Here is a 25,245-nt window from a genome sequence, read left to right on the forward strand (position 1 = left end):
CAACAATATGGATGAATAAAGTATGCAAGCACATTGTCTCATCTATTGCAAAGGGTTACTCTTACTCGTATGTCCCAGCAACCTATACTGTACTCCGACATAGTATAGATTATTGGCACTGCCAGACAACGCACCAGTTCGATCATTTCCCTTTACAGACAGCCAATATCAGCACAATGCTAGTAGCCAGGAGAGCAGAATGGAGCAGGGTGACTCTTCAATGTTGTAGTTTGTCTTCCTTTTGCCTAGTCCACTGCGTTTAAGTAGGGCTAAGTTTAACACCTTAGCACCAAATCCACTGCTTTCTTATGAATTTCCTTAGGTTATACATTAATGAATTGCTTTTTAGCGGATGGCCTTCTAATTTCAGGCCTCAGTGGCCATATGATAGTCATAGTGGGATGTGTTCTCAGCATTATGTAGGTGGTTGCTACAGCCTGGTGCTTTGCATTTTGAGAGAGAAGATGGTTAAGTTAGGGCCATATGTTTTCCAGTCTTCCCTGGCTGTAAATCATGCAATTTTAGTTTAAACAAGATTAAGTGTGCCTGTTTGCTGGGCCATTCTGGCTCCATGATGAATGATAAGATACAACGCGCTCGACTCACGATAATACCCTGACAACTGGGTGCTGGGTCCTTAAAGTGGTAGATAATCAAAAAGAAACTAGGACTCCAAATTGACTTTTTATTTGCCACACGGACATTTCGGACAATATTTAATATTTAATTGTGTCTGGCTATTGTGTTTCAATATGTGTAACATTTTTCAACTTCTCTGACATACCAAGCTGATAGCAGCTGTGGCTACTGCTACACATAATGATAAATAAAAACGTGTGTGTTAATATACACACGTTTGGCTCTGTTTCTATCCTATATGTCTGAAATGCCTTGTGTGTGGACTTGTATACTCCCTTGCATGTGTATGTCAGAAAACCCACATGGGTATGTTAAGCGATGAAGCCAAAACACCAAAGTGACAGTCATCAACAATATAGGTATATGAGCAAATGGAGTGACATTGCATTGATGCAAGTAGGCATTTGACTACATGCAAACAGTTTTGCATCAAGGGGTAAATGTGCATGTCTGTGCTATGCTTCTACTGTAGCCTATATACTTCGTTTTGCCATACAATTTTTCAGTTATTATCAATGATTGCACAAACACTTTAGAACAATGCGATAACCCATAGATATTTTCCAAAGTAGGTTTTCTTTGCTGTGTGTGTCTAAGAGAGTGTGAGTGTGTGCACCTATATGAGTGCTCATGTGTATGTGTTCATCTAACATTTTCTTTTTGGAAGTCAAATGTTGCCTCTATTCTTTGATCATGGTGAGCTTTTTAAATATATCCCTGTACCAGAACATTACAAAGGACAAGAAATATTGAAATATAAATAGGTTGTATGCCTGTTGTATATTTACACAACATCGTTGTCGGTAGGTTTGAGTGAAAAAAACAAAAATCCAACTATGTGTTTGTGTTGTGAAGTTGTGACCAATGGTCAGCACAGATATTGGTGTAGTGTTAATGGAGTTAAGGACGTGCCCAATCTTTTTCAGGGCCATCAAGATCATTTCAAGATAAATGAAATGAATAAATTAAATATATTTGAATTGAGTTTATCTGGATGGACGCTTCTTGTGTGAGATGGGCGACCAATTTTTTTTTGTATGAAAGGCTCTCTGATTTTAAAAACCTAAGAGGATAATTTCACCAGACACTTTTTTTTCAATGGAAGAAGAATTGTTGGTAAATATTATACTACAATTTCTGAGAATTACCTGCCACTGTGGCAGATAGTGTTTCCCATCCTGGAACTGTGCTGTATGCATTTATGTGGATGGCTGTGTATGAGGCAACATTAGAGCGTTCCGCTGTCTATGAGTTAGTGATCAGGGCCCATGCAATTTTAATAAACATTGCTAAATAATTAATTGTGTGGGAGTCTGACCTCACTCTCTAAGTTCACGATATGCAGGAAGAGCACAATACAGCACAGGTGTGCACCACAGAGTGGATAGAATTAACACCTCTCCTCACCACACCGCTTTGTGATCTAAGTTTTTGTCTGATCATATTCAAAGCCAGGTCAAATCAGTAATTGGACCTCTGTTGTTTACTGGTGTTATAAACCAGGACTAGCTGAAAGTGAGAAGAATAGAGCACACACCCAAACTAGGTGCTGGCGGTCGGAAAAAGTCACAAGGCCAAAGAGTAAAAAGATATATTGCATTTCTCTCCACGCCAAAAAAGATGGTTTATTCCAACATGTTTTGCCTTATACCTTCATTGTGGATCATCGTCACAGGACTTTAAGTAGGTTAACTCACACCTGCAGAAAATTGGGACACCATGTCACATGTGTAGGCAGCCTATAAACTAGGAGGACTTTTTTTTTCTAGCATCAATCAATAATACACATTGCATGGAGAAAATTGAACATTTTTAGCCCCGCGACAGCAGGGGCTCTATGGATCGCATTGTCGGTCGGTCGCTCTGTTCAACACTTTTGCGTGGGTGAAAGTATACCACAGGGAGTTAGACTGCAGACTCAATCAGGAGACCCAAGTTCAATTGCCGGCAGAGATGCAAATGCAATGTTGTGGGGCTGCTAGACTCGTAGTCTTGTTTCTTGCATTACATGAGTAGAAAAGTATAACTATAATAGATCAAATGTATCTTCGGAATCCCCAATAAGATATATAATAATAAACATTTAGAAAACCTTTAAAAGTCTAATTATATCCCATGTAATTACAAGAGATCTCCACAGTGACATCAGAAGGATAATGAAACACCATACACACAACCGTGTCTTTTTAAAAATAAAAGTTTGTCATCAGGGAGTTAATCCATTTTTAGAGGAATGGTCAGAGATATAACTGGACATTTAAAACTGGTATTGGGTATTGTGGTATCCAAAGGTAACCAAAAAGCTTCCTGTATCAAGAGCATTTTATCTAAATCACCCCCTTTTCTTGGCAGGTTAACTTTTTCAGTACCAATATATTTTAAGTGCAGAGATGGGGTGATTGGCTTCAATAAAATGAGCTGCTACAGGATAATTTTTATTTTTACAATAATCTCTTGTATATAAGGATATTTGTAAGAAAGAGGGTTATTGGTATTATTTAGCCTACATATAAACTTGCAAAGTCCAAAGCCATGGTAGAGCCCATGCAACACCATGGCATTGTAGGTAATAGTCCATTTAAGAAAATAAAATAATTATGTGAGAGTACAAACATGGCCAGGTCCACAATACATTCATTTAAGAGAAGTAGATTCTCATTCCACTCATTAAGAAAATATGCCATCGCTCTGTCCTCCATCATGTGGAGAATATTTGTGTATAATGACTCCACATCACGAGTTACAAGGTTGGTATCCTCAATCACATGAGTAGGCAAGCTTTCAATGACATTGATCATATCCCCAGAATCCGTGTGATTTATGAAAAATCGACAAAAACAGACAAGGCTGAAGTCAATGACTTTATTCCAGAGACTATTGTTGACTAAATTTCAACAAAATTAAAATGTAATTAAAGAAATAAACTTCTCCAATCTCCTGGTTTATCCCGCCATCCATACATTATATTCTGCGCATACTGCACAGTGCTCTCCATGGTGGGGGGCGTGGAGTGTTTGCAGCTGGCATGTGCTTGAGGAGGGGCCAAGCTGTGTATCTTTTTAGTTTGTTGTTCAATTGCTGAATGATAGAGGTCCGCATTGACCCAGAAATTAGACATGGTACCTTTTTTTTAATGTCATTAAATTCCAAAATGCTGTCTCCTAGTTACTTAGACAGGAAAGCCAAGCAGTTTCACAATGTTGCTATTTTGGAATCAAACCAAAAAAAGTTTTTGCACACCTAAAGATGTTTGGGTGACAGTTGAGTAGGACAACAACCAAAAAGGTTTAGATGCTGAGAAAGGAATAGTATCCCACACACTGTCTAAACTTGCATGATAATTTATTTTCGGTCATCAGACCTTCATCAGGCAAATATGTTTGTTGTTTGCTATTTTGGAATGAAATGGTTTACAACAATTTTTTCACATGTGGAAATTAAGCCTAAAATCTGTGCCTTGTCACCACCTGTTGTACTCTATAGAAGGTGACATCACCTGGTACAAAGACCAGCCAATAGCAGGTGGCCAGTTCAGTACCCTACATTTCACCATTAGGTGTCAGGCTTCACCACAGGTTTGGGTTTGGGGTTTAGTTTCTTTAATGTCAACATTAACATAATTGCATTTATTCAACCTTTATTCAACCTTTATTTAGTTCTCTATTCGCCCTCTTTTTCAGTGGTGCTGAGATTTCAGAGAGGTAAACAATTTAAAAGGCCTAAAATAATCCAGATTTAACAAGGATGATATTTAAAAGCAGATCATCCTTTCAAATGAAAACAGAAATAAAATAAATGTAAAGGATATCAATCAAAGCAGTGGCAGTAAGAATAAATTACTTAAAATGTCCCAAGGATACAATCGAGTGAGTTTCACTAGGCATTGTAGGCATTCCAGGACTGAGGAGCACAAACTTTAAAGGAAGTCTTACCTATGTTTGTACTAACTTGGGGAACCTGGATTACTAACCAGTCCTGTGAGCAAGTGTGGTATGCCTCAGTATTCCACTGTAAAAGTGATTTAAAGGACAAGATGGCAATTTAAACAGAATAGCTTTGTAAAGAAACAAGTGCAAATTGTGGTCTCTCCTTACAGAGAGAGAGAGGGCCAGCCAACATTTTTTTAATACAATATACAGTGATGGGTACCATAACTGTCACCAGTAATACATCTCAAAGCAGAATGGTATACTGCATCCAAGGGCCTTAGAGTAGTGTTGGCTGTGTTTCTGTAGAGTAGTGTTGGCTGTGTTTCTGTAAATCAGTATAAGAGAATAAGCCGCTAGGCTCTCTAGTTGCTCTAGTACTTTTATTTGTCACACAGTTTCAAATACAATGCCTTCATCCCTGATTAGTTTATTTCCCAACAGTCAGAACCTCACTGGGTGTGCGGTTTGTCACTTTTTGATATCGTGTTTCTGTAACGTCATCATTATCAAAACTGAGAGAAAAAGTGCTCTGTCAAGCCTCTTTCTTCTGTGAAAAGAAAAGAAAGCTTTGTTTCTGTACAAGTAGCCAAGTTTCATCAACAAATATACGTTACATTTGTCAACATGAGTTTTAAATTTGTCAACCATCAATATGCCTAGGTATGCATAGGTTTATAATAAGGAACTCTTTCAGTATGAGTACCATTGATAGTGCAAATATGAAGACTAGTGTAATCAATCCTTTTTCGTTTTAAATCAACATTTAAAACCAGACAACAATTTTAGACAAGTGGCTTTTGCATTGCATTGAAGGCATGTTGCAGATTTTCTGTGGCCAATTGTACAGAGTTGGAGAAACAAAGAATAGTATCATCAGCGTAATGACGGACATTACAGTCTTTTAAAGACATAACAATGTCATTTGAACAGAACAGGACCATGGATTGAAACTTGAGGAACACATTTTTTTTATCTGTTTCTCAATGCAGAAGCAATGCAGAAGCATTGAGAAACAGAATGTGAAAAGGGCCTATTAAGATGGGTTGGCAGTGGGGTAAAATTCTTAATCTTAGTAATTCTTATTCCAGAACTTTGCTAGGTTTGCATAAGAGCTATCAGCCAATGAGAGGGTACATCAAGTTATGCTGGTATCCACTTTGACACTGGTATGCCACCCACCTACTACAGCACATCTTGAGTATACTTACACTCTCTGCAGGTGCAAACGCACATGCAGACACTCAACAGCTGGACTGTAGAGAGGCAGATGGCGCTCTACGCTTTCGTTTTCAGGAATAGTGAATAGATGCGTCTCTCATTATGAGTCCATGAGGGGTGTTTGTTTTGTGTGTCTCGTCAGCATAGATTTATCAGCTGACTGACTCCATCTAATCTGATCTTGCCCTATGCAAGACAAGCAGAGGCCAGCAGTCTTTATGGCTCTCGCTCTCGCTCTTGGCCTTCAGCACTTTTTGCTCATTCTCCCTGTATTTCTCAGATCAGCTGATGTCTGCTTTCCTAGCTTGTTTTCTCAAGCTCTCCACATCTCTAGAATAGCATCTTTGCCATATGGTCCTGTCAATAGTTTCTTTTTTATTCAGTTTTGTCTTCCCAATGCTCTGTGTTAAACATTCTGTCCATGTCCATACCCTCTCTTGACCTTATAAATTTGTCTTGTGCTTATTTATCCATTTCATTGATGGGCATGTCTCATTTTTCACTATAGCACTCTCCACTTCCTCCCTCAGTGTTAAGCTCTATCTTCCTTTTGGCTTCCCTCATTCACTCCATTATTCACATACTCCCTCCCACCCACCCCCTTCCTTTCTCCTGCTTTGCCTGCATCCCACTCTTTATGCCTGACTGGGCTGTGCTCCACTTTTGTGGTTGATATTTGGGCAGACCCCCCTGGGGCCTTTTTCCAAATTAGCCCTGCTCACAATAACGAGTAAACAAGACATGGCATAGAAAAGAAGTTGATTTATAAAAGTGGGTTTTCCCCTATCCCACACTTTCATACACACTCTTTCACTCTCACAGACTCTATTGGTTCCAAAGTTTTTTAAATGATACCCAGCCCTAGCTAGTCAGCAAATTATGAATTTCTGTGTCCATCAAGCTCCCCAAAGGCATATTTTGGTAGCCCAGACCAGGTTTTTGGTAGTCCATATAGGGCTACTCAGCGACCCCGAGGAAATCGGTGACAGTTGCCTCATCAACAGAGAAACTTATCTTCATGAATAATTCATGAATAATTTGACATTCAGTGATGGTAGACAAACTCTGCCCTCATGCTATAGAAAAAGTGCACCAAATCTTGGTGTTCGCTCCAATATCGGTGTAGCCAGTCTCTTTGCTTGTTAACTGATGTTATTCATGACATTCATATTATCAGAAAGTGTAAGGTAAAAATATTTAGTTTAGATCAGTTCTTAGAATTATCAAGGATGACACATTAAAATCACTTATTTTTAATTTGGTACATGACTCTAGAAGCAGTAGAAAGTAGGTGTCAATACTATATATATAAAGAAAAAATAGTTTCTTTACTTTGTAACCCTTAACTTCCTTTCCAGTTCTTTAGGAATAATCACAAAATGTTAACTTTTCCCCTTAATTATTTCTCACCCATGAGGAGCAGTAAAAGAACAGACACATTGCATGCTAAACAATGTAAATGTAGGCTTAATACTGTGGACATAGTAGACCTCTTACTGGTTTGTTATTTAGGTGCAGAATAGTCTTAGTCCATGATCTCATAGGATGCGTTTTTGAGCAGGCACGCGTCTCCTCCAAAGTATGCACCTTGTGCTTTGCAAGCAGTGAGTTTGGGGTGCTCCAAGCTAAACATGTCTTAACTTAAGCCTCCTCACACACTACATCAGTTTCAGACAGAGAAATAAACCACAAGGAATGGGCTTCTCATCCTCTTCAGCCTAGGTCAGACCACAAGACTGATCTAGGCTGACGGGACAAAGATGTGCGTCACACATGAAGACAAGGGATCACACACTACCTGATTCTGACGTTTAAAAACATTTACCCATTCATCTAGAAGAGTTCACTGTTAATACAGCTACACAATGGGTGTTCTATCATTTCGTGCTCCATGGTACAGCAGCTACAGATCACATTTACATTACAAATGTATTTTGAAGTGACATTATTACAAGAATTTTGCATGAGACTTCTTTCATTGTAATTGCATTGATTCAGGCACATTGCCATTTAATACAATTTTATAAGATGGAAAGAAGATGAAAGAAGGAAATTGTATAGCAACTTCTTAATAGTTGAGCAAGGGGAATTGGGAATCTTAATAATATAAACTATCTACATGAGTGGGCATTGTTGTTGTTAAACATGACTACTCTTCCAGTTCATTCTCTTTTTTCTTCTCCCTACATCTAATCTCCCTTTGCCTGTTGCCAGTGTCATCCTCAGATTTCAGTCTTGCCGAGGCTTGGACAGCTTCACACTACACAAGCTCGACCCGACTTGGCCTGACAAACATGTTTGAAAAATCAGGTTGGGCTAAATGGTCAGTCGGCAGTCTTGAGTCCATTCACAATCAAGGATAATCTGTGCCGACCATTAGGCCCCAGTACCCCCCAGGTCTGACTAGCCCAGACTCTGGATGGGCTTGTAATCGGCATTAAAATTTCCTAGTTGTGACCTAGCCTTAACTTGTTGTTGTCTATTTTCAATGTTATCCCCTTTTTTTTACTGAAGATTATCTAGTTAAACCCAGCATTTATAATTCCATGGCTACAAAAATGATGCAACTCTCCTTGTGCCCTTTGAGCTCTTGCTCTCTCTGTTACTAACAATGCTTACAGCTGCGCCTTGCATTTGCGTAGGAGAAAATCGCATTCCATGTGATCACAGCCTTACACATGCAGTGTTTCCAATATGTTGATTATTTTTTTCAACAGGGAGGGTTGTTGACAATACATTTATCACACCCAGTATCTCATACGTTTAGGCACTAATGTCTCTCACTCTAGTATAAGCCAATGAGGCTAGCATTGACGAATCTGCTATTGCAACATTAGGTGATTGTTATACTCCCATTTGATTATTGCTTCTTTGGTGAAGCAAGTACCAAATACAGCTGATTACGAATTGCTTACCTCCTCAGTATATTGTAGCCTACGTTTCAAACTTTTACTTCTGTTGTCAACTGACTATTGACCAATGCCATGCACTGCATCATCACAACACCCAAAATGAATCTAAAAAATGTTTTACTTGGGTGGGCATTAATTTGCCTGTGTGGGCCAAGTGAACATTTAGGCCTCATTTATACCTGATATTAAAATGCGATCTATATCCAGATATGCTATCTGGATAATGACCAATCCGATCACACCCTTTGCATTTACACCTGACATTTAGATATGTTCTTGTCTGCATTCTGTCTGCATCAGATTTCATTTTTAGCAAAGTAGGTGGGGAGGTAGCATTGTCAATATAAACAAACATGGCGAGTATAGGGTCATTGGACGTGATACTGTATAGATGCAACAGAAATGACAACAGGTCGTTTTTACTGCAATAGCGCTTGCAGCTCCTGTGAGTGCTACTACGGTGACTTCCTTCACTATTGATGAAGGAATGGAATGATGATTGATGGGAGTGGATCATGCTTCAGTGTCTTTCAGTGAAACTGAGAGGATGGCAAACTCCAGAGTGAGCGATGATGTTTCTACCTGAAGAGCAATGCAAACACACCGTACAGATTGCATTTACATCTGACTGACTCGATTCGATTGCAATGAGAGCTGTGTGCATTTACACCTTAAAGTAACATGCATTTTTCTTTTTCCAGATAATCCAGATACAGATCACATTTTAATACCAGGTGTAAATGGGGTTTACCTCTTACCAAATGGAGATACAAAAGTAACTTGAAAAATTAATTTGTGTGCATTTATGGTAAACCTGGCCTATAGGTCAAATAAAAATGAATTCTGTACATTGCTCTCGTCCTCAAACATCCTCTCAGCAGACGGCACATCTCAAAGGTGAATGATGCGTTGTGCTTGTCTTCTTGGAATGTTGGTTGTGTACACGAATACTTGGGAAAAACATTCTCCACAAGGCTGCAAGTAGCCACTTGGAATTCTTGGTATCTGTAAACGGTTAAAATATAGATCACGTTGTTGCTTTGCCAATAACAAGTGAAGCTGAGTACAATAACACTGATAGCAATTGGCTGTGAGGAAAGCAACATTAACAGATTTCTTCAATGATGTATTTATTTTGTTGAAACCTTTGAAGTGTCATTGGTGTGGTGTTTTGCACTGCACTTCCCAGTAATCACATCACAACGGTTTGCCATTACTTTTTACTTTATCACTGGACTGACAGCACCTCCCACACCCCCAAACATACAAGCATGTACTATTCAACTGAGACAAGCGAAATTACTAATGGAATGCTACTATTTAAGCTAGTGCCTAAGAGCAACCATGTCTGCAGAGGCTGTAATATCTACACTATGTAAAAATATTAAGCATGTTTTATGAAACGATGCGATAACTGTTACATTACTGCATATCTATTACAGGCAAATACATGACCGACTTACTGCTTACAGTAATTTTAGACTAGACCTTTTTTTACTTACCACTACTTAGACTAGCAATAGATCTAACAAGATGCAACTCAATTTAGGCATTGGCCTACTATTATAATATAGTTACTTGATGTAGACTGCAGCTTATAAACAACAGTGAAACCTACCTGTCCAAAAGAAAATAAAATCTTTGAGTACTTTTCATGGCCAGGGTGATGTTCACTGTACCTTTGGGTTTGGAGACGATCCCTTTCCTTTTTAGCACGCTTGCCTTCCTCTGAGCAATTAATCTGTTTGTTCTGACTTGTAGTTTCTGTTAATGCAGCTTGGGTTTTTGCTGGTACCGGCCTTATCTTTGTCTGTTCAACCATGGTGGCGATCGCACCAGTTATTAGGTATTCCCAGCACAGCTGGGAATACCTAAGCAAATTTGTTTTTGGTCAGATTCTTATTATTCCCCTATTGTAAATGGCTCTAGCTCCTAGTCTGATTGGTCAAAATTTGTCAAATTTGGCGCACACAACGCAATTCCTAGTAAGCAGGTCTCCAAGCAGTTTTGGCACGTTTCAGCCACAGGGGGCGCTATAACATGCAGCAAAACTTAAACGTTCCTCCAGGCCGCCTTGTTTGACCTAGACACTTGAAACTTGGTATATAGCTGTCATTTGGTCTACTGAACAAATTTACAATTGTGACCCATAACGTCCACCTGGACAGATTTTCCGCCGTCTTGGAAATTTGGAAAAACTTTTGACAATCTCCCCTCCTCCTGAACCCAAATGACACCAAATTTGGTATGCATGGTCCATGGACATGCCCGAACAAAAATACAATTTTTTGGAATGATTGAGAAAAAAATGGTGGAGTTATTAGCCAGTCAGATTTTGACAAAATTCAGCAGAAGAATTTAGCAGAAGTCCACTTCACCACTTCAATTTGTGCTAAGCTAACCGCTAACGCTCAAAATCACACATTAACAGCATCTACTCATAAACCGTGACTCGCATTCACTCCTGATCGCTTGTGGACGCTTCTCACACTGTTCCTTCCTGGGGCGCCCCGTGGCTCAATTGGTAGAGCGTGTACCATTAAGGCAAATTCCTTCCCGCAGAAGCGTGGGTTAAAATCCAGCCCTTGCCCTTGGCTGCATATCCTCCCCCTCTCTGTGGCCTCATTTTACTGTTTCTCTCTACTACCTATCAATGAAGGCAAAAAAAAATAAAAATTCCATCACTTCCAGTGTGCCAGAGGATTTTTCCTGCGAAATGGCTACCCAGTCATAGGTGTTTAGAACAGCAAATGTAAAAGCTTTCATGAACTGTGTATAGGTTGAATCGCTTGTGTGATGTCAATCGACAATAGTTTTTTATGAATTTTTATGAAAATGTGATGGATTATTACTTCAACTACCCAAAGTTGTCACCAAATATTTTTCAGCGCTCAGCAATTTTTATGTGATTTGGTGAGTCCCTAAAAAGCAGAATATTAATACAGAGTATTATATGAAAGAAATAAGACCATTTTTGACTTAGGTTTTCACCCAACCCCCTCGTTCACTGCTAACAAAAGCCAAAACCCACTCACCCAATCATACACACAAGACGTAGTAGTATAGTGTAGTAAAACCTGTACCTACTTGGCGATATATTTTCAGTGGGTAAATATCATATCTTGTCAACTATTTGGCATAAGTTTGTAAAAGATTGAAAATGCACCATGAACATGTCCTACTTTCTCCAGTTATGAAGCATGGCAAAAGAGAAGTCTTTTTCAGGGTCTGGCATGGAAAAATCTGATTTCATTATAGCAAAACCTTGAGCATGTCTCAGGAAGAGAGCCATCTCCTTGTTCAAAATGCAGCAACAATGCTTTTAAGACATGATATGATCACTCAGGCTCAGGTGTTTTTACGTTAGCTTCTGGTCAGTTCAGCCTTGCTTTAAAACAGTGTTTCTCAACGTGGGGTCCGGGGACCACCAGGGGTCCTTGAGGGGGTTCCAGGGAGTCCCCAGCAAACTGATGAATTGTTAAACTTCAGCATTATTTCATTTACAAGAAGTTAACACAATTAGAAAATGTAGAAGAATGACTGTTCTGATCATAGTTTCTCTGTTATCTCTCTACCTACAATACAGTCATGGAGATTCTGGACAAAATCATATCTAACAATAAAAATATTCGCATATTTGGGTCCGAGACACAAAATGTCACCTTTTAGATCTTTTAAATCACTTCTTAAAACATGCTTTGATTAACTGGCACACACTCTCTCTCTCGCTCTCTCTCTCTTACAGTTCCTCAGTCCCAGCTCCAGCAGCTCAGGTGATCCAGCAGGTATTGGCAACAGTGGCTTCAAACCAGGCCAAACGAGTGAGTATCATCACCTATCCATCCACTCAAAGAGTTAACCCTCTATCATTCATCTTTTCATTTCTCTGTCCACCCGCACAGCCATGTCATTCTGTCAGTCCTTCCACAAATATTGCTCTTCTGCTCATTAGGGTTGGGCGATTGGACAAATACATTGGGGATCGGTGATAGACTGAACTCATCGCTGGTGGAAATTACCTGCCGATTTTTTTCTGATTTAAATTACCTTCATATTTGGTTATTTAAAATGTTGCCCAGCGCAAGTCTCTCAGGGTTCCCACAGCCCAATTTTCTGACCACTAGAGGGCGACAACACATTTGTACCCTTTCACACACAGATTACTACTGCTTTTGTTGTTAAGCAACGCAGGACACGCACTAGCCTTTACACAGCTACTACAAGCCTAATGCAGACCGGTCTTGCAGTCCTGCAGGCCAGGAAAAGTTATCATGTAAAAAGTACTCTTCAACGGCACCCGGATCTAGAGGCACGGGCTAGTGCAAGCCATGGAAGGTTAGCCTCTCGACTAGTAAGCCAGTAAACATACGTGATAGTTTGTTGTAGTTTCTGACTGGTTATCTTTGCGATGTAGTGTAACACATCATAACATGCACCTCATATTGTGTAAAGTTCTCCTATCACACAGCACAGAAAGCCGCTCTGAACCGGCTTCTTGACGGTCTGAAGGCTTATTGGTGTCTGAGAAATGCTGCTCTAACCATTTCACATAGAACTCTTAAGTTGCTAATAAAAAATAAAAAAGCTTCATGGCTTTTTTCATTTGGGGCTTATCTCTCCTGGTCTGAGACCATATGACCCTGCACCATGGTGTAATGACCGTCTGTGTTAACACGTGTTTAACCTGCCTGCACATATTTTGCATTAACATGCCATTGTAGTACGCCCTCGTGTGGCTTAAAGTTGATATTACCGTTTTGGCAGATATTTTGATGGTTACTGGACCGGTTTTTAAATTCTCACAGCGGCCCAAGCCTACACAGAGAAAATTATTCATGCTTTTGTGTTGTCGCACATGGACTACTGCAAGGCTTTGTCTACTTGCCTCTGCCAGGCTTCTCTGGGTCGATTCCAATTGATCCAAAATGTGGGTCTCACAAACATAGGTCTCACATTACTTTAGTGCTGTCCTTTGGTGTTGGCTACCAGTGAATTTTAGAATCAGCTTTAAAGTTCTTTTAATTACAAAGCATTATTGCATGGTCAAGCACAGTTATCAGATTATCTGAATCAACATCTTTAAACAATGATTTAAGACTCATTTTTATTCTCTTGCTTTTGATTGCGTCTGATGTTACATCATTATCCCCTAGATTTGGCGTACTTGTTTTGCGCTGTGGCAAATATCACTACAGTAACAAGCAGATGCTGCCTTCAAGTGATGATGGAATATTGTAATTACAGGTAGAGCGTGCTTGACCCAATAAAGTGATAAATGCAGGCAGTGGCAAAAATTTTGTTTTTGTTCTGTTAGGTTGACCTCCAGTTACTTGAATTTTTTTAACTTATTCTCGTATTTTGTTCTCTAAAGTAAGGCATTCTGCTAAATATTCCTTAGCTGTTTTGCAAAGTAATTTGAAGACAAAAGAAAATTTACACAGCAATGTCTGTCTGGAGTAATAAACAAAGTTAACTCCACTAAAGCTGCATGCTATCTCTTAACCCTGAAAATGTATACAGTAGCAATCGATAAGGGAATTTATAAAGAATCTGATTGATGAGGAGAATCTAAAATGGCACCGGATTCAGTAAAATCTTAACGATACCCAACACTATTTAATATTTACTTAAAGGATTATTAAGATTATTTTCAACCTGGGCCTTATTTTCCTAGTTGTTAGCATCATGACGACCGATTGTGTTCAAAATCTCGTCACTTCACTGTAGAGCATTACATACCTCCAGTTCAGAGGGAGCACTGCTCTCCAATACACAATTAGAGGGCCAAAGCAATCTTTACCAATCAAACCCAAAAAGCGATTAAAACGCCCTTTCAACACAATAACACTCACACTGTGATTGAACAATTGTCCCGACAGTTAAGTTACAATAGTCCATTTGATATTTTTTTAGTGTTGATCACACACCGTGCTGGCTGCTGGTCTTCTACCACATTCATGTCGGAATGAGCAGAAGAATCAGGGGTTTCATTGATTCAGCTTGAAAGTGTTTTTTATGTGTTTGTATGGTTGATTGTATTAGTGTGAATATAACTGATAATTTGGATTTTTAATACCTTGGACTGCAGGCATCGGTGGATTCCCTGCTGCGTTTACCTCTTGGGTTGACACTTCCGCAATTTGTGGGCTATGTGGGAGATATCGGAGCCTGCAAAAAATCCCCACATATTCCACTTGTAATTACCACTAGGGGGTTGATCATTCAGCAGTTTGTATTTACAGCTAAAACTATATGACATGAATGCAGAATCAGAGTACTTGAACGGCCTACTTGCCAACCAGCTCAAGCTAGTTGCAATACCATATCTAATACTGCAATATGGGTTCCTTTGCTAATCCTCTGCTTCTTCTGCTTGATTCTTTTAGTGTTGTTTCATTGCTGTGAAGTGTACTGAGACACCCTGGTGTGATATTGCACTTTAAATAAACTTTGACTTGACTTAATCGAGGAGTTCAAAGAAAAGCAGTGGTTGCTGACACACTACTTAGCTAATGCCCTAGAGCTGCCTGAGAGCTGTGCCAACTGAATACTGGTTGAGATAACTACTCACTGGGGAAAATGCCACTGCACTCAGTGATGGAGGAAAAGTTTCAGAAATGCTATGGAATGGAAGCTCCTTCCATTATTACATGTGAAAGTAGAGTGTGTAAATTTCATTTTTTTTAGGCCCGTGACAGCAGGGGCTCTATGCATCACAATGTCTGTCGGTCGGTCGGTCGGTCAGTCTGTTCTCCACTTTTGGTCATGTGGGTTATATTTCAGACTTTCAATCGGCAGACTCTCAATTCCCAGCAGATAAGCTTCCACAAAATTCTATGTCACAGGGCCGTTAGACTTTTAGCCTTGTTTTAGTCTTATTTCTTTGACTTTCATAATAGAACTAGAGAGGAGGAAGTGAACTCATAGCACGCTCTCTGTGTGTTTTCACGCAGATGGAAAGAGGCTAATTCATTTTCCCTGTGAGACCTGCAAGATACAATCAGGGAATGTGATCTATACCAATTTTTTTTTCTACTAGTATTTTTTTGGGAGACTATCCAACAGAATATTTGTTGAATAGATGTTAAAATGGTCAAACCTAAAGGAGAGGAGGAGTAAACTTATTTTACATCATCCTAGTTGTTAACTTTCATAGACCTGCTAAAATTAAAGCCATAACTGTGCTGCCCCTTTAAGAGACCTGATAGACTGTACGTCGCTTGCTGGCGCTGTTGTCCTTCTAGACTTGCCATAGTTAGGTCTGCAGTTACCAACGGCTGTTTTTTTTATTTACTTTCAAATGTTTACTTCATCCCTAAACAACATATGTCTGTAAGTAATAAGTAATATTTCGTTTAAACACTTATCTTTACGTGATTCTTAGCTTTAATACGTACCTGAAAAGTCCCTAGTTTCTTCTTTGACTTTTAATAAATATAAAAACGTTAGCAATGCTAATCGCGTTAGCATGCTATGGCGTTTCTAATGTTAAGTTAGCATTTGCGCTAATCGCTAGCTAGATACAAACTAATAGTAATCCAGTTAACATTTACACCAACTAACCAGCACCTACTGTGTATATTTGTGTTGTGTGTATTTGACATATATTGAGTCAAAAACAAGTAACGTTAGGGGACAATGTAAAAGAAAGGCAGAGACACATTGTAATTTGGAATTTATTTTGTTTCAGTTTCATTGTGCTTTCAACAGTAAACATCCTAATATTTAGTCTACCTGCTGCCTCTTATGATGATGATTATTGAAGAAACCTGTTTAACTATCTGCCAAGCTAGTCAGTACCTCAACACTCCAGTGAGGGCAGAATACTAACAGAATATAGTCTCCAATTATTTGGCCTGATCAAACACTATCTATAAGAATCATTTTAATGGGGCAACTGCCCATATTCAATTTAAATAGCCTAAACCAGATCAAAAGTGTGAGACTCAGGGACAGCCAGCGCATTTCTTGTGCCACTTGTCCATTAAAAAGAGAACTGATTTGTTTTTGTAATAAGTAGATTAATTGCTTGGTCAGCTTCATTTCCGAACTGTTTGTAGATATAGCCGCACCATAGAAATTTCAAAAGGATGAGTAGTACTTTTTATCTGAGGTTGAGATTTCTTCCCAAAACTACAGAGAGCAGCTTCAATGATTAAGAAAAGCCAATCTTGAAATCCTACTGTGTATTTTTGATCCATCTATATGCTCACAACTGTAAAGACCATTCAGCTCCGGGAAATTCACAGTTTGCTCACAGCTTCCCTGTGTGAAGACACACCATTAACTGCAGGGGTGAGAAATGCCCCAGCTCCCTCCTATGTGTTACAAATTGCACTTGGGTGAGAAGGGCAGGGGAATTCCTCACACAAATCTACATCACTGAGGCCCAGGTTCAAGTTTATGGGGATGACCCAAGCGTAGGAATACACAGCCACATTTATGCACATACATACAGTGCGTTTTAGTATTCTGAACTAGAAAAATGCCTGGTTTGTGTTTTATTTAAATGAGTAGAAACAGAATTATGTTTAATAGAAAATGTTATATGCATTAATAAGCATTACAGACTTCTGTGTGTTTATTGCTTGCGTCTGTCTGAGGTTATAGCTTACTGCGCCTGCTATAACCTATAGTGGTCTGTTCATAGGAGGCTATACAGGCCTACTTTTTAACTCCCCCATATCAGGGACATTTAATGTTTTTTTTTGTTTAAAGATTATATAGAGTAAAGCTATAAAAGTCAATGTTTATTTGGAACTGTCTCCTCAGAATCCTAACCAAGGTATCCTGAAGGTGTCCACTGAAAGTGCAACTGCCCCCCAGTCAAGCTTCGTTTTTGGTAAGTATGGTGTTATTTTACATATGCATCTTATCTAAGTGGTCCTTTTCCTATTAACTGAGTGTAGTCCATAAATAAATACAATTGCAATCCAAGGGTTGGTTATGATCCTTGAGTAAAGGATTGTGTAATTCTGAATAATGCTGAATAATTTCCAGTTGTGTGTCTTCATTAATTTCTTTTTCCCATCTGTATCTTTCAGGTGGACCGCCCAAAGCAGATGTTCCTGTGGTCCCCACCAGTTCAGTGGAGCAAAGCAGCAGTAAAGGCTTCTCCTTCGCTGCAGCGTGAGTCGACTTAACGGTTATTTAAAGAGGCATTCTGAGATGCAAAGGGCACCTGACATTAATTATTTTCATGTTCAACAGTCTGGTCTCTTTGCTGATTTCTTTTGCAGGTCCTCAAACTTCAGTTTCACTTCAGTTCCTCAGGGAGCTGGAATCTCACAAGGTACAAAAAATACAACCGCTTGATATATGGTACATGCAATAGAGTGAGATTTAATCAAACTTGGATGCCCTGATCAATCATTTCCTTTTTTTTTTTCTTCTATCTCCCCTCTATAAATCTTTAACTCCAGTGAAGGATGCTAGTAAATTCTCCTTCAGCGGAAGTGGCAAGATGATGTTTGGCCAGACAGGGGAGGAGCCTTTTTCCCTCACCCCCAAGTCCACCTCCCCTGCTCTAGGCCCTGGCTCCCCCACCCCACCTCCCAACATGTCAGGAGAACCAGTCAGACCCTCCTCCACCACACCTGCCCTCAGGGTAGAGCCCCAGCCCCCTAAAGCAATTGGAGGAGAGACTCTGGGCAGCTTTTCTGGACTACGCGTAGGCCAGGGAGAAGAGGCTAAAGATCCTTCTGCCAAACCCACTGCTGCCTCATTTAACTTTGGGGAGAATGGACTTGGTCTAGGCAAGGGAGCAGCACAGTTTAGCTTTGGTGCAGCTGTCCAGAAGCCCACTGAAGATTGTACAGGCACAGACTTGTCCAAGGGGGCAGCGTCAGTGAGTTCAGGCGGTGTCTTCAAGCCTCCTGAATCAAATACTAAGCTGGCCTTCTCCCTTCCCCAGTGTAGCTCAACTGCTTCAGCTTTACCCACGTCTTTCAGTAGTCTTCTTGCAGCCCCTCTAGACTCCCCAGAGGAGCCTAAAGCTCCCACACACCCTTCAGATCCCACCCCGACCCCTGAATCAGAACCCGCCCCTGAACCCACTGTAGAGAGAATTAGCCCACCTGCTATAGCTGAGCCAGGTCCTGCAACAGACACAGCCACCACAGAACCTACAGCAACCACAGTTAAAGTCCCAACACCTCCAGCATCTGCGCCCTCACCTGCCCCCACCCCAGTCCCTCCTGCCTCCATCACCCCACCAGCTGAAGCAACCCCTCCAACACCAGCTGCTGCTGTCCCCACAATAGAAACCACCCCAGAAACGACCCCTGCTCCTGCACCCCCCCCAGCCACAGCCACCCCTTCGCTAGAGGCTGTTTCCCAGTCGGCCTCACCAGCCTTCCAGGTGCCCAGTTCTGACAAACCAGGTTCCATCTTTACTCAGCCTGCTCCTGCAACAACAGACAGCAGTTGCATTGGAGTCACACCAATTATCAACACTGCTGCCCCTGCAGCCACCACCCCCACCCCTACCATTGCTAACGCTGCAACTGCTGTTGCTAGCACTGTTTTTGGGCAACCTGCTGTGCCCCCAGCCTCCTCAGCCCCAGCAGCTACAGGATTTGGCTCAACTGGGTTTGGTACCCCCTCCGGAACTGGCTTTGGCAAAACCATATTTGGCCAGGTGAGTGGCTTTGGCCAGCCTGGCAGCAACACCGGCACATGCAGCAGCTTTTCTTTTGGCCAGGCTGGGTTTGGAGCAAGCTCCAGTAGTGCTACCACAGGAGGTGGTGGTAGTCTGTTTGGCGCTTCCACTGCTAGCAATGCCAGCTCCTTCTCCTTTGGCACCAACAGCGCCAACACAGCCAGCAGCACTGGCACAGGGCCGTTTGGGCAAAGTGCCACCCCAGCATTTGGACAGCCAAGCTCTGGATTCGGACAAGGGTCTGTGTTTGGGAGTAACACTATCACAACCTCATCTACAGGATTCAGCTTTGGACAGCCCTCAGGTGAGTGTGTGTCTGTACTTTGTGTTTTACTGCTAAATGGTAAAGTAAGGTAAGAGTTTGGGCTCAATGACTGTATTTATTAGCACTGAACAATGTGACCTAACAATTCAGACTTCTTTAACATATGTAAACAATATAAATGGCTGTGTGGAAGTGTGTGTTTTGTTATGGTAATCGTGCATAGGGAGGCTCCATGGCCTCTGTATGTAAATATAGTGCCTAATTCCAAACTACCTAAAACATGGTTATATTATTTATTTTCAAATAGGATAGATTGCATTATATCTATTCCGGTAAAGTACTGCTGTATTGAATTACAAGGTTACATGAATTGGATCACAAACTCGATTATTCCATCATATCCTGTCAACATAGGCCTGTTATGAATGACTGGGGAAATCAAGTTTGTTTATTTATGTAGCCCTGTATCACAAGCATGTCTCAGAGGACTTTACAGAGAATGAGCCTAGCTCGGTCTAACTAAACAATATCAGTGGTGAACAGAAAGATATAGGACAAGCATAGTGAAAAGCACAAGGTAGACAAGAGGAGATTTTAGCAAGACAAACAATCTACCTACTCTACATAGCCTAACCTACCCGGCACCCCCAGCCTTAGACCCTAGGTGCACACAAGGAAAAACTCCCAAGAAAAACCTAGTAGGAAAAACTTGGAAGAAACCTTGGGCAGGCTGAGGCAGCCCAACACAGTTGTTGAGATACATCCAGGAGGGAACAGCATCAGGGATGGGACCAAGGCCAGCGCTGACGACCGCCAGGGCCAGAGCAACGCCTGTCCAATGGCAGGTAGAAACACTGCACCGGAGTCTGGGAAGGGGAGAGAAGACAGCTGCACACAGAACACACAGAGTCAGAACACGTCGGGAGGGAGCAGCAGCAGGGATAGGACTAAGGCCAGCACTGGCGACCATTGCACTGCAACAGAGTTTGAGAAAGGGGAGAGAAACAGCTGCGCACAAAGACAACGAACACATCCAGGTGGGAGCAGCATATGGGATGGGAAGGCCAGCACAGACGACCATCAGAGCCGAGGCAGTACCCGTCCGCTGACAGCAAGAAGACTGCACTGGAATCTGAGAGAAGGGGAGGAGAAAACCAGCCGCTCAAACACACACACACACAGCTGTGCAAAAGCAGCACAAAACACAGACATATTTGGCCACAGACACACTCGTACACAAAGCAGATAGGAAGTGATTAGACACATTGTAACCAGGAGGCAGCCCTATGCTATGTTCCCAACGGCAAATTGCTATATAAATACTGTCTAAGGTAAGAGAATAGACTGTGTCGATCCCAAGCCAATGGTGCTATGGTAGGTCGTATGATTGCGAGAATAAATATGTTTTGAGTCTAGATTTGAAGATTTCAACAGAATTAGCTTCCCTGACTGTAACCAGCGTCCTGCGATCGGCGGGCACGAGGGGAAATATAAGAAATGTGGCCTCTTTGGCAGGGGCTAATTTGCGAGTTGGTAACTCCACTGGTTGTACTCACCCCTGCCAGGCTGAAGGCTCTGGTATTGGCTTGATGGAGCCACTCTGAATTGTATCATTAGGAAAGGCATCTATCATGGTGATAGGTCGCATTCGGGCCTGACAGTTGGCATAGATTATCCTATAGTGTGAACAGGCTCAAGACTGCAGACTCTGGCCATTTGCCCCGAATTTTTTAAACATCTTTGATTTTGTCTGGCCGAGTCTGGTCGGGCTTGTGTAGTGTGAAGCTGCATAAGACTCAGCAAGACTGAAATCTGGGAGTGACTGTGGCAACAGCCAATGCAAGTTAACTCAAAGGGGAATTAAAAGAGCTGTGGATATGTAATGGGAGGAGTGTTTTTTTCTTTTTCTAGTAGTGTTTGATGTTAGTCATAAAAATCGAATATTCATTCGCAGGATCAACATAGAGTTTTAGTTTGCTTGTTTTTATATATTGAGCTACATCATAAAAATAATTTAAAGAGTGGAACTATGGAGTGTGCAAAAATCTTGAGTAGCTATATCTATAGACCAGCCACTAGAGAGCTTCTGATGTCATTTTAAAAAAAATTGTCCATGCTTTCTCTGGATTTGTTTTGAACTCATGCCCCAGTACCTGCTTTCGGTAGCAATTGTGCCCTTATCAAAGCCACAGAAAAGCGTAGCAATGTTCCCCATACATAGGTTTATTTGTTATTTTAAAATCAAAAGTTGGTCAATACATAGAATTTCATCTAAAGCGATCTCTAATGTTATGTTCTTGTTATGTTCTCTGTCACACCAGAGACTAATCTCGCTAATCTTGCTTGTAAACTCACTGCACACACATGCCTTTCTTACCCATCCGCTTGTTTGAGACCAGCAGCATTGCACTCAATCTGACAGAGCCTCCCGTTGTTAAAACGCTCCCAACTCGCATGTGTTTGTAATGGTGTGTGTAAGAAGTAAGTTGACACGTTTTTGTTATTGGAGATGTGTGAAACTGCTCAGCACTCAGATAGAGAATTAACATGAGTGCAGTGTAAAGACTGTTAAGGCCGATGTCCACTGCCTCTAACTAGTGTGCAATCCGTATCCCTCGTAGTCATGTAATGTTGGGGTCGTGGATGTAATCTGTCCACCAGCAGTGTTTACAGCACGCATGCAGCAGAGCAGAGACAGCCAGACTTGTGTTTTTTCGTGGTGTTTTTCTAAAGTGTTTTTTGATATTTATTTCACTATGGGTGAGCCATGCATCAGCTGGAATGTATGTTTATTTAATAAATTTTAATTGGTCGATCTCACATTTTTTTTCATCTCAGTCAATGGCTTCAATCAGGAGACTGAACACTTGACTCAGTAAAGTGGTTATTGACAACAACATTTTTAGGCACAGAGCTGACAAGACAGACAACAAACTAGGCTACAGAGCAGGTTTAGGAAAAAAGGCTGTCAACATGCATTCATTGGTTTCAATCGGGAAACTGACATTTCGGGAAAAGAGATCATATAATACATTGATTTTCTATTTCTTTATTGTGTTTAGATGGAGCCACAAGTCAAAATAATTCAGTACTACATCCGCAGCCGTTGGACACAGCAGCACTGAATACAATGGCTCAGTGTTGGCTCCGACATACGCATGTCTAAAAACCAGATCAGAAACGCTTCTGGTGGATGTTGGCCTTTATTTTGTTAAAATATTGCTGTGTGTCTCAACACGGTGTCAAAACCCAAAGCAAAATGCTATGCATCGAAGACACATGCACCTACTCCCACTGGAAACAACTAGAGGAAGGAAGGAATTGGTACCTAGTGAGATTCAGGGCCCCTCTTTACTTTGTGGCCACATTTTAAGAGCCATTCCTTGCCCCTTGGTAAAAAGAGTGAGTGTGTCGCTGTCCAAGGGGGTTGGAGGTGTGGCAGTGGCTATGAGATTTGGGGTGGAGTGACATTCTCAGACAAAGAAGGGTGGAGATGGTGTACATTCTGTCATCAACCAGTCATCAACTAAGGCACGATGATTGCTACTGAGACGTAGCTTTTAAATGAGCAAGGAATTGTGTTTGTACATTTTAACTTGCAGTTTAAGTCCTCCTAGTCATGAAAAAAATTAGCACGTACTAAATTTAAATTCAACTTGAGCATTAGGTCTATTTTTGGACCTTTGTGTGTGTCCCCATTCTGTTGTTTCCCACAATGTGTTAGGTTGTATGTTATATGTAGTACGCATGGGCAAATAAACTCAAATGGGTTTGCATTGTGATTGAAAAGTCCACTTTGTATCAGCATACTTGCAGCCTAAATATAGGGAGGAAGGTAGTGCAGTCGTGGCTTTGGATCCCTGATGTATCCAATCACCCAACCCTAGGTGGCAATGAGGGAGTTGCCCCATTCCCAAGGATTCCCTGAATTCCCAACTACTCTAAACACACACACACATACACACACACACACACACACGCAGGGCTGTGTAGGCCACAGACATGGACAGCTGATCTTAATGTATCAGCTCAGCAGTTAGTCACAGGCTGTCACTGACCTGACTCCTGACTATGCTGGGGGTCTGGCTTCCCAAAGTCAGCTCATTCTGTTGTACAACAGTGGGTTAAGAAAGGGCATGGCAAGTCATATAATAGTGACTAGAAAATTTGTGTCGCTTGAGATATGTGTTAAGCCACTGTAATTTTTCAAACTTTTGTCATTCCCCACAGCTTTCATGCCGCTTCAGTGTAGCTGCAAAGGAGAAGGAATAGAATGGGTGAAATTATATTTCTCAATATGAAAAATAATATTTCTTCTCTCATTTAAACACACTCATTCACACACACACACACACACACACACACACACACACACTCACTTTTCACATATGCCTGCAGGACAAAGCATTGTTTCTGTGGGAACATCACCAGGATGGGAAATGTGTCTTCAAGGGAGGATCATCACACAGGGGATAACACTCCTGCCTTTGTTTTTTTGTCATTTTGTATTTAGGAAATTTAACCAGGGATTAACCAGGGATTAGGTTATAAATGGAGCTACTCATAGATAATATAACATTTCCTGATCTCAAGTTAACATCTGTCCTGGACAGTCTGTCTTTTCTAACTTGGCTAACATTCAGATTAGATTATTGTTATTATTATTATTATTATTATTATTAATATTTCAAGTTGAGCAGTTGATACCAATATGTAAGTCATATTACCTGGACACATCCTCTGATTGGTAATAATCACTTTGTCATCGAGTTTAATCAAGTTTGTGGCAATCTTCCATGACTGAAATTGGTAATGTAAAAATTGGAGCAATCATACAATATGCCTACATTACAGTCTAGAGGTCTGCATGAGTTGTGGTGGCCCGTGGGTCTCCTCACAGATGGTCTTGTTATGGTGGTGGTGTTTTTGTTTTTTTCAATAGCCATGGGCGGGCGTGGGCAGGCAGGCGGGCACGTATGAACCTGCGGACATTATGTGGAAATGATGCATGCAGGCTTACAAATTTTAATTCCACTAGGAAATGTTTTCTGTAGTTGTCACGTTTTAAACTATCCACAGCAAACCAAGACGTTTTTACAAGCGTTTATACAAATAACTATAGTGTATCTCTCAAAATCTATATTCGCATAGGTGATTTTTCTAATTAGCAAATGTCTATTTTTAAGAGCAAATGCAACTAAAATACTTGCATTGTTGAGTCCTATTGCCAAGCTGCACTAAATTTGACTCTGCTAATCGGTAGCATTACATTACAATGCAATACGCTGTGGCATTTATGATGTGTTTGTGGCCCTTCCTTTTTTTCCTCCCTGTAGGGCACAGTGCCTGAAAATAATTATACTAAGGTTTGCTGCTCAGAGGTAATGTCCATTGCATGTCATTGTTGTTGTTGTTGACTGGGGGTTGACTACCAGCACTTTTGGGACTGCAATCGTTTACAGGGTTCTCCACATCTTCCAGCAAAATGTGGCTGAATCAGGTGCTTCTCAGCTCGAGGACAGCAAACTTCCAGAAAACAAAAGGGACTGGAGCACACTGATTGATTCACAGCCTTTAATTGTGCAGACTAACGTTTCAACACTACTGTGCCTTCATCAGAGT

The 25,245-nt window shown here is 40.9% G+C and overlaps 1 protein-coding gene across 3 annotated transcripts in view; it reads left to right on the top strand.

The window, feature by feature from the left end:
- Positions 1-25,245, top strand: part of nup214 (nucleoporin 214) — an 80,798-nt gene that overhangs the window by 29,730 nt on the left and 25,823 nt on the right. For all 3 annotated transcript variants that reach the window (XM_071543751.1, XM_071543753.1, XM_071543752.1), the window contains exons 25-29: positions 12,444-12,519; positions 17,471-17,540; positions 17,743-17,827; positions 17,938-17,990; positions 18,121-19,662. In XM_071543751.1, the coding sequence (XP_071399852.1) occupies positions 12,444-12,519; positions 17,471-17,540; positions 17,743-17,827; positions 17,938-17,990; positions 18,121-19,662 (1,826 nt within the window). The remainder of the gene's footprint in view (positions 1-12,443; positions 12,520-17,470; positions 17,541-17,742; positions 17,828-17,937; positions 17,991-18,120; positions 19,663-25,245) is intronic.

Source organism: Centroberyx affinis, unplaced genomic scaffold (assembly GCF_046629955.1).
Source record: "Centroberyx affinis isolate AG114_WGS23_722 - 3 ecotype Tasmania unplaced genomic scaffold, CSIRO-AGI_Caff_v1 ptg004373l_1, whole genome shotgun sequence".
In the NCBI taxonomy this organism is placed as follows: Eukaryota; Metazoa; Chordata; class Actinopteri; order Beryciformes; family Berycidae; genus Centroberyx; species Centroberyx affinis.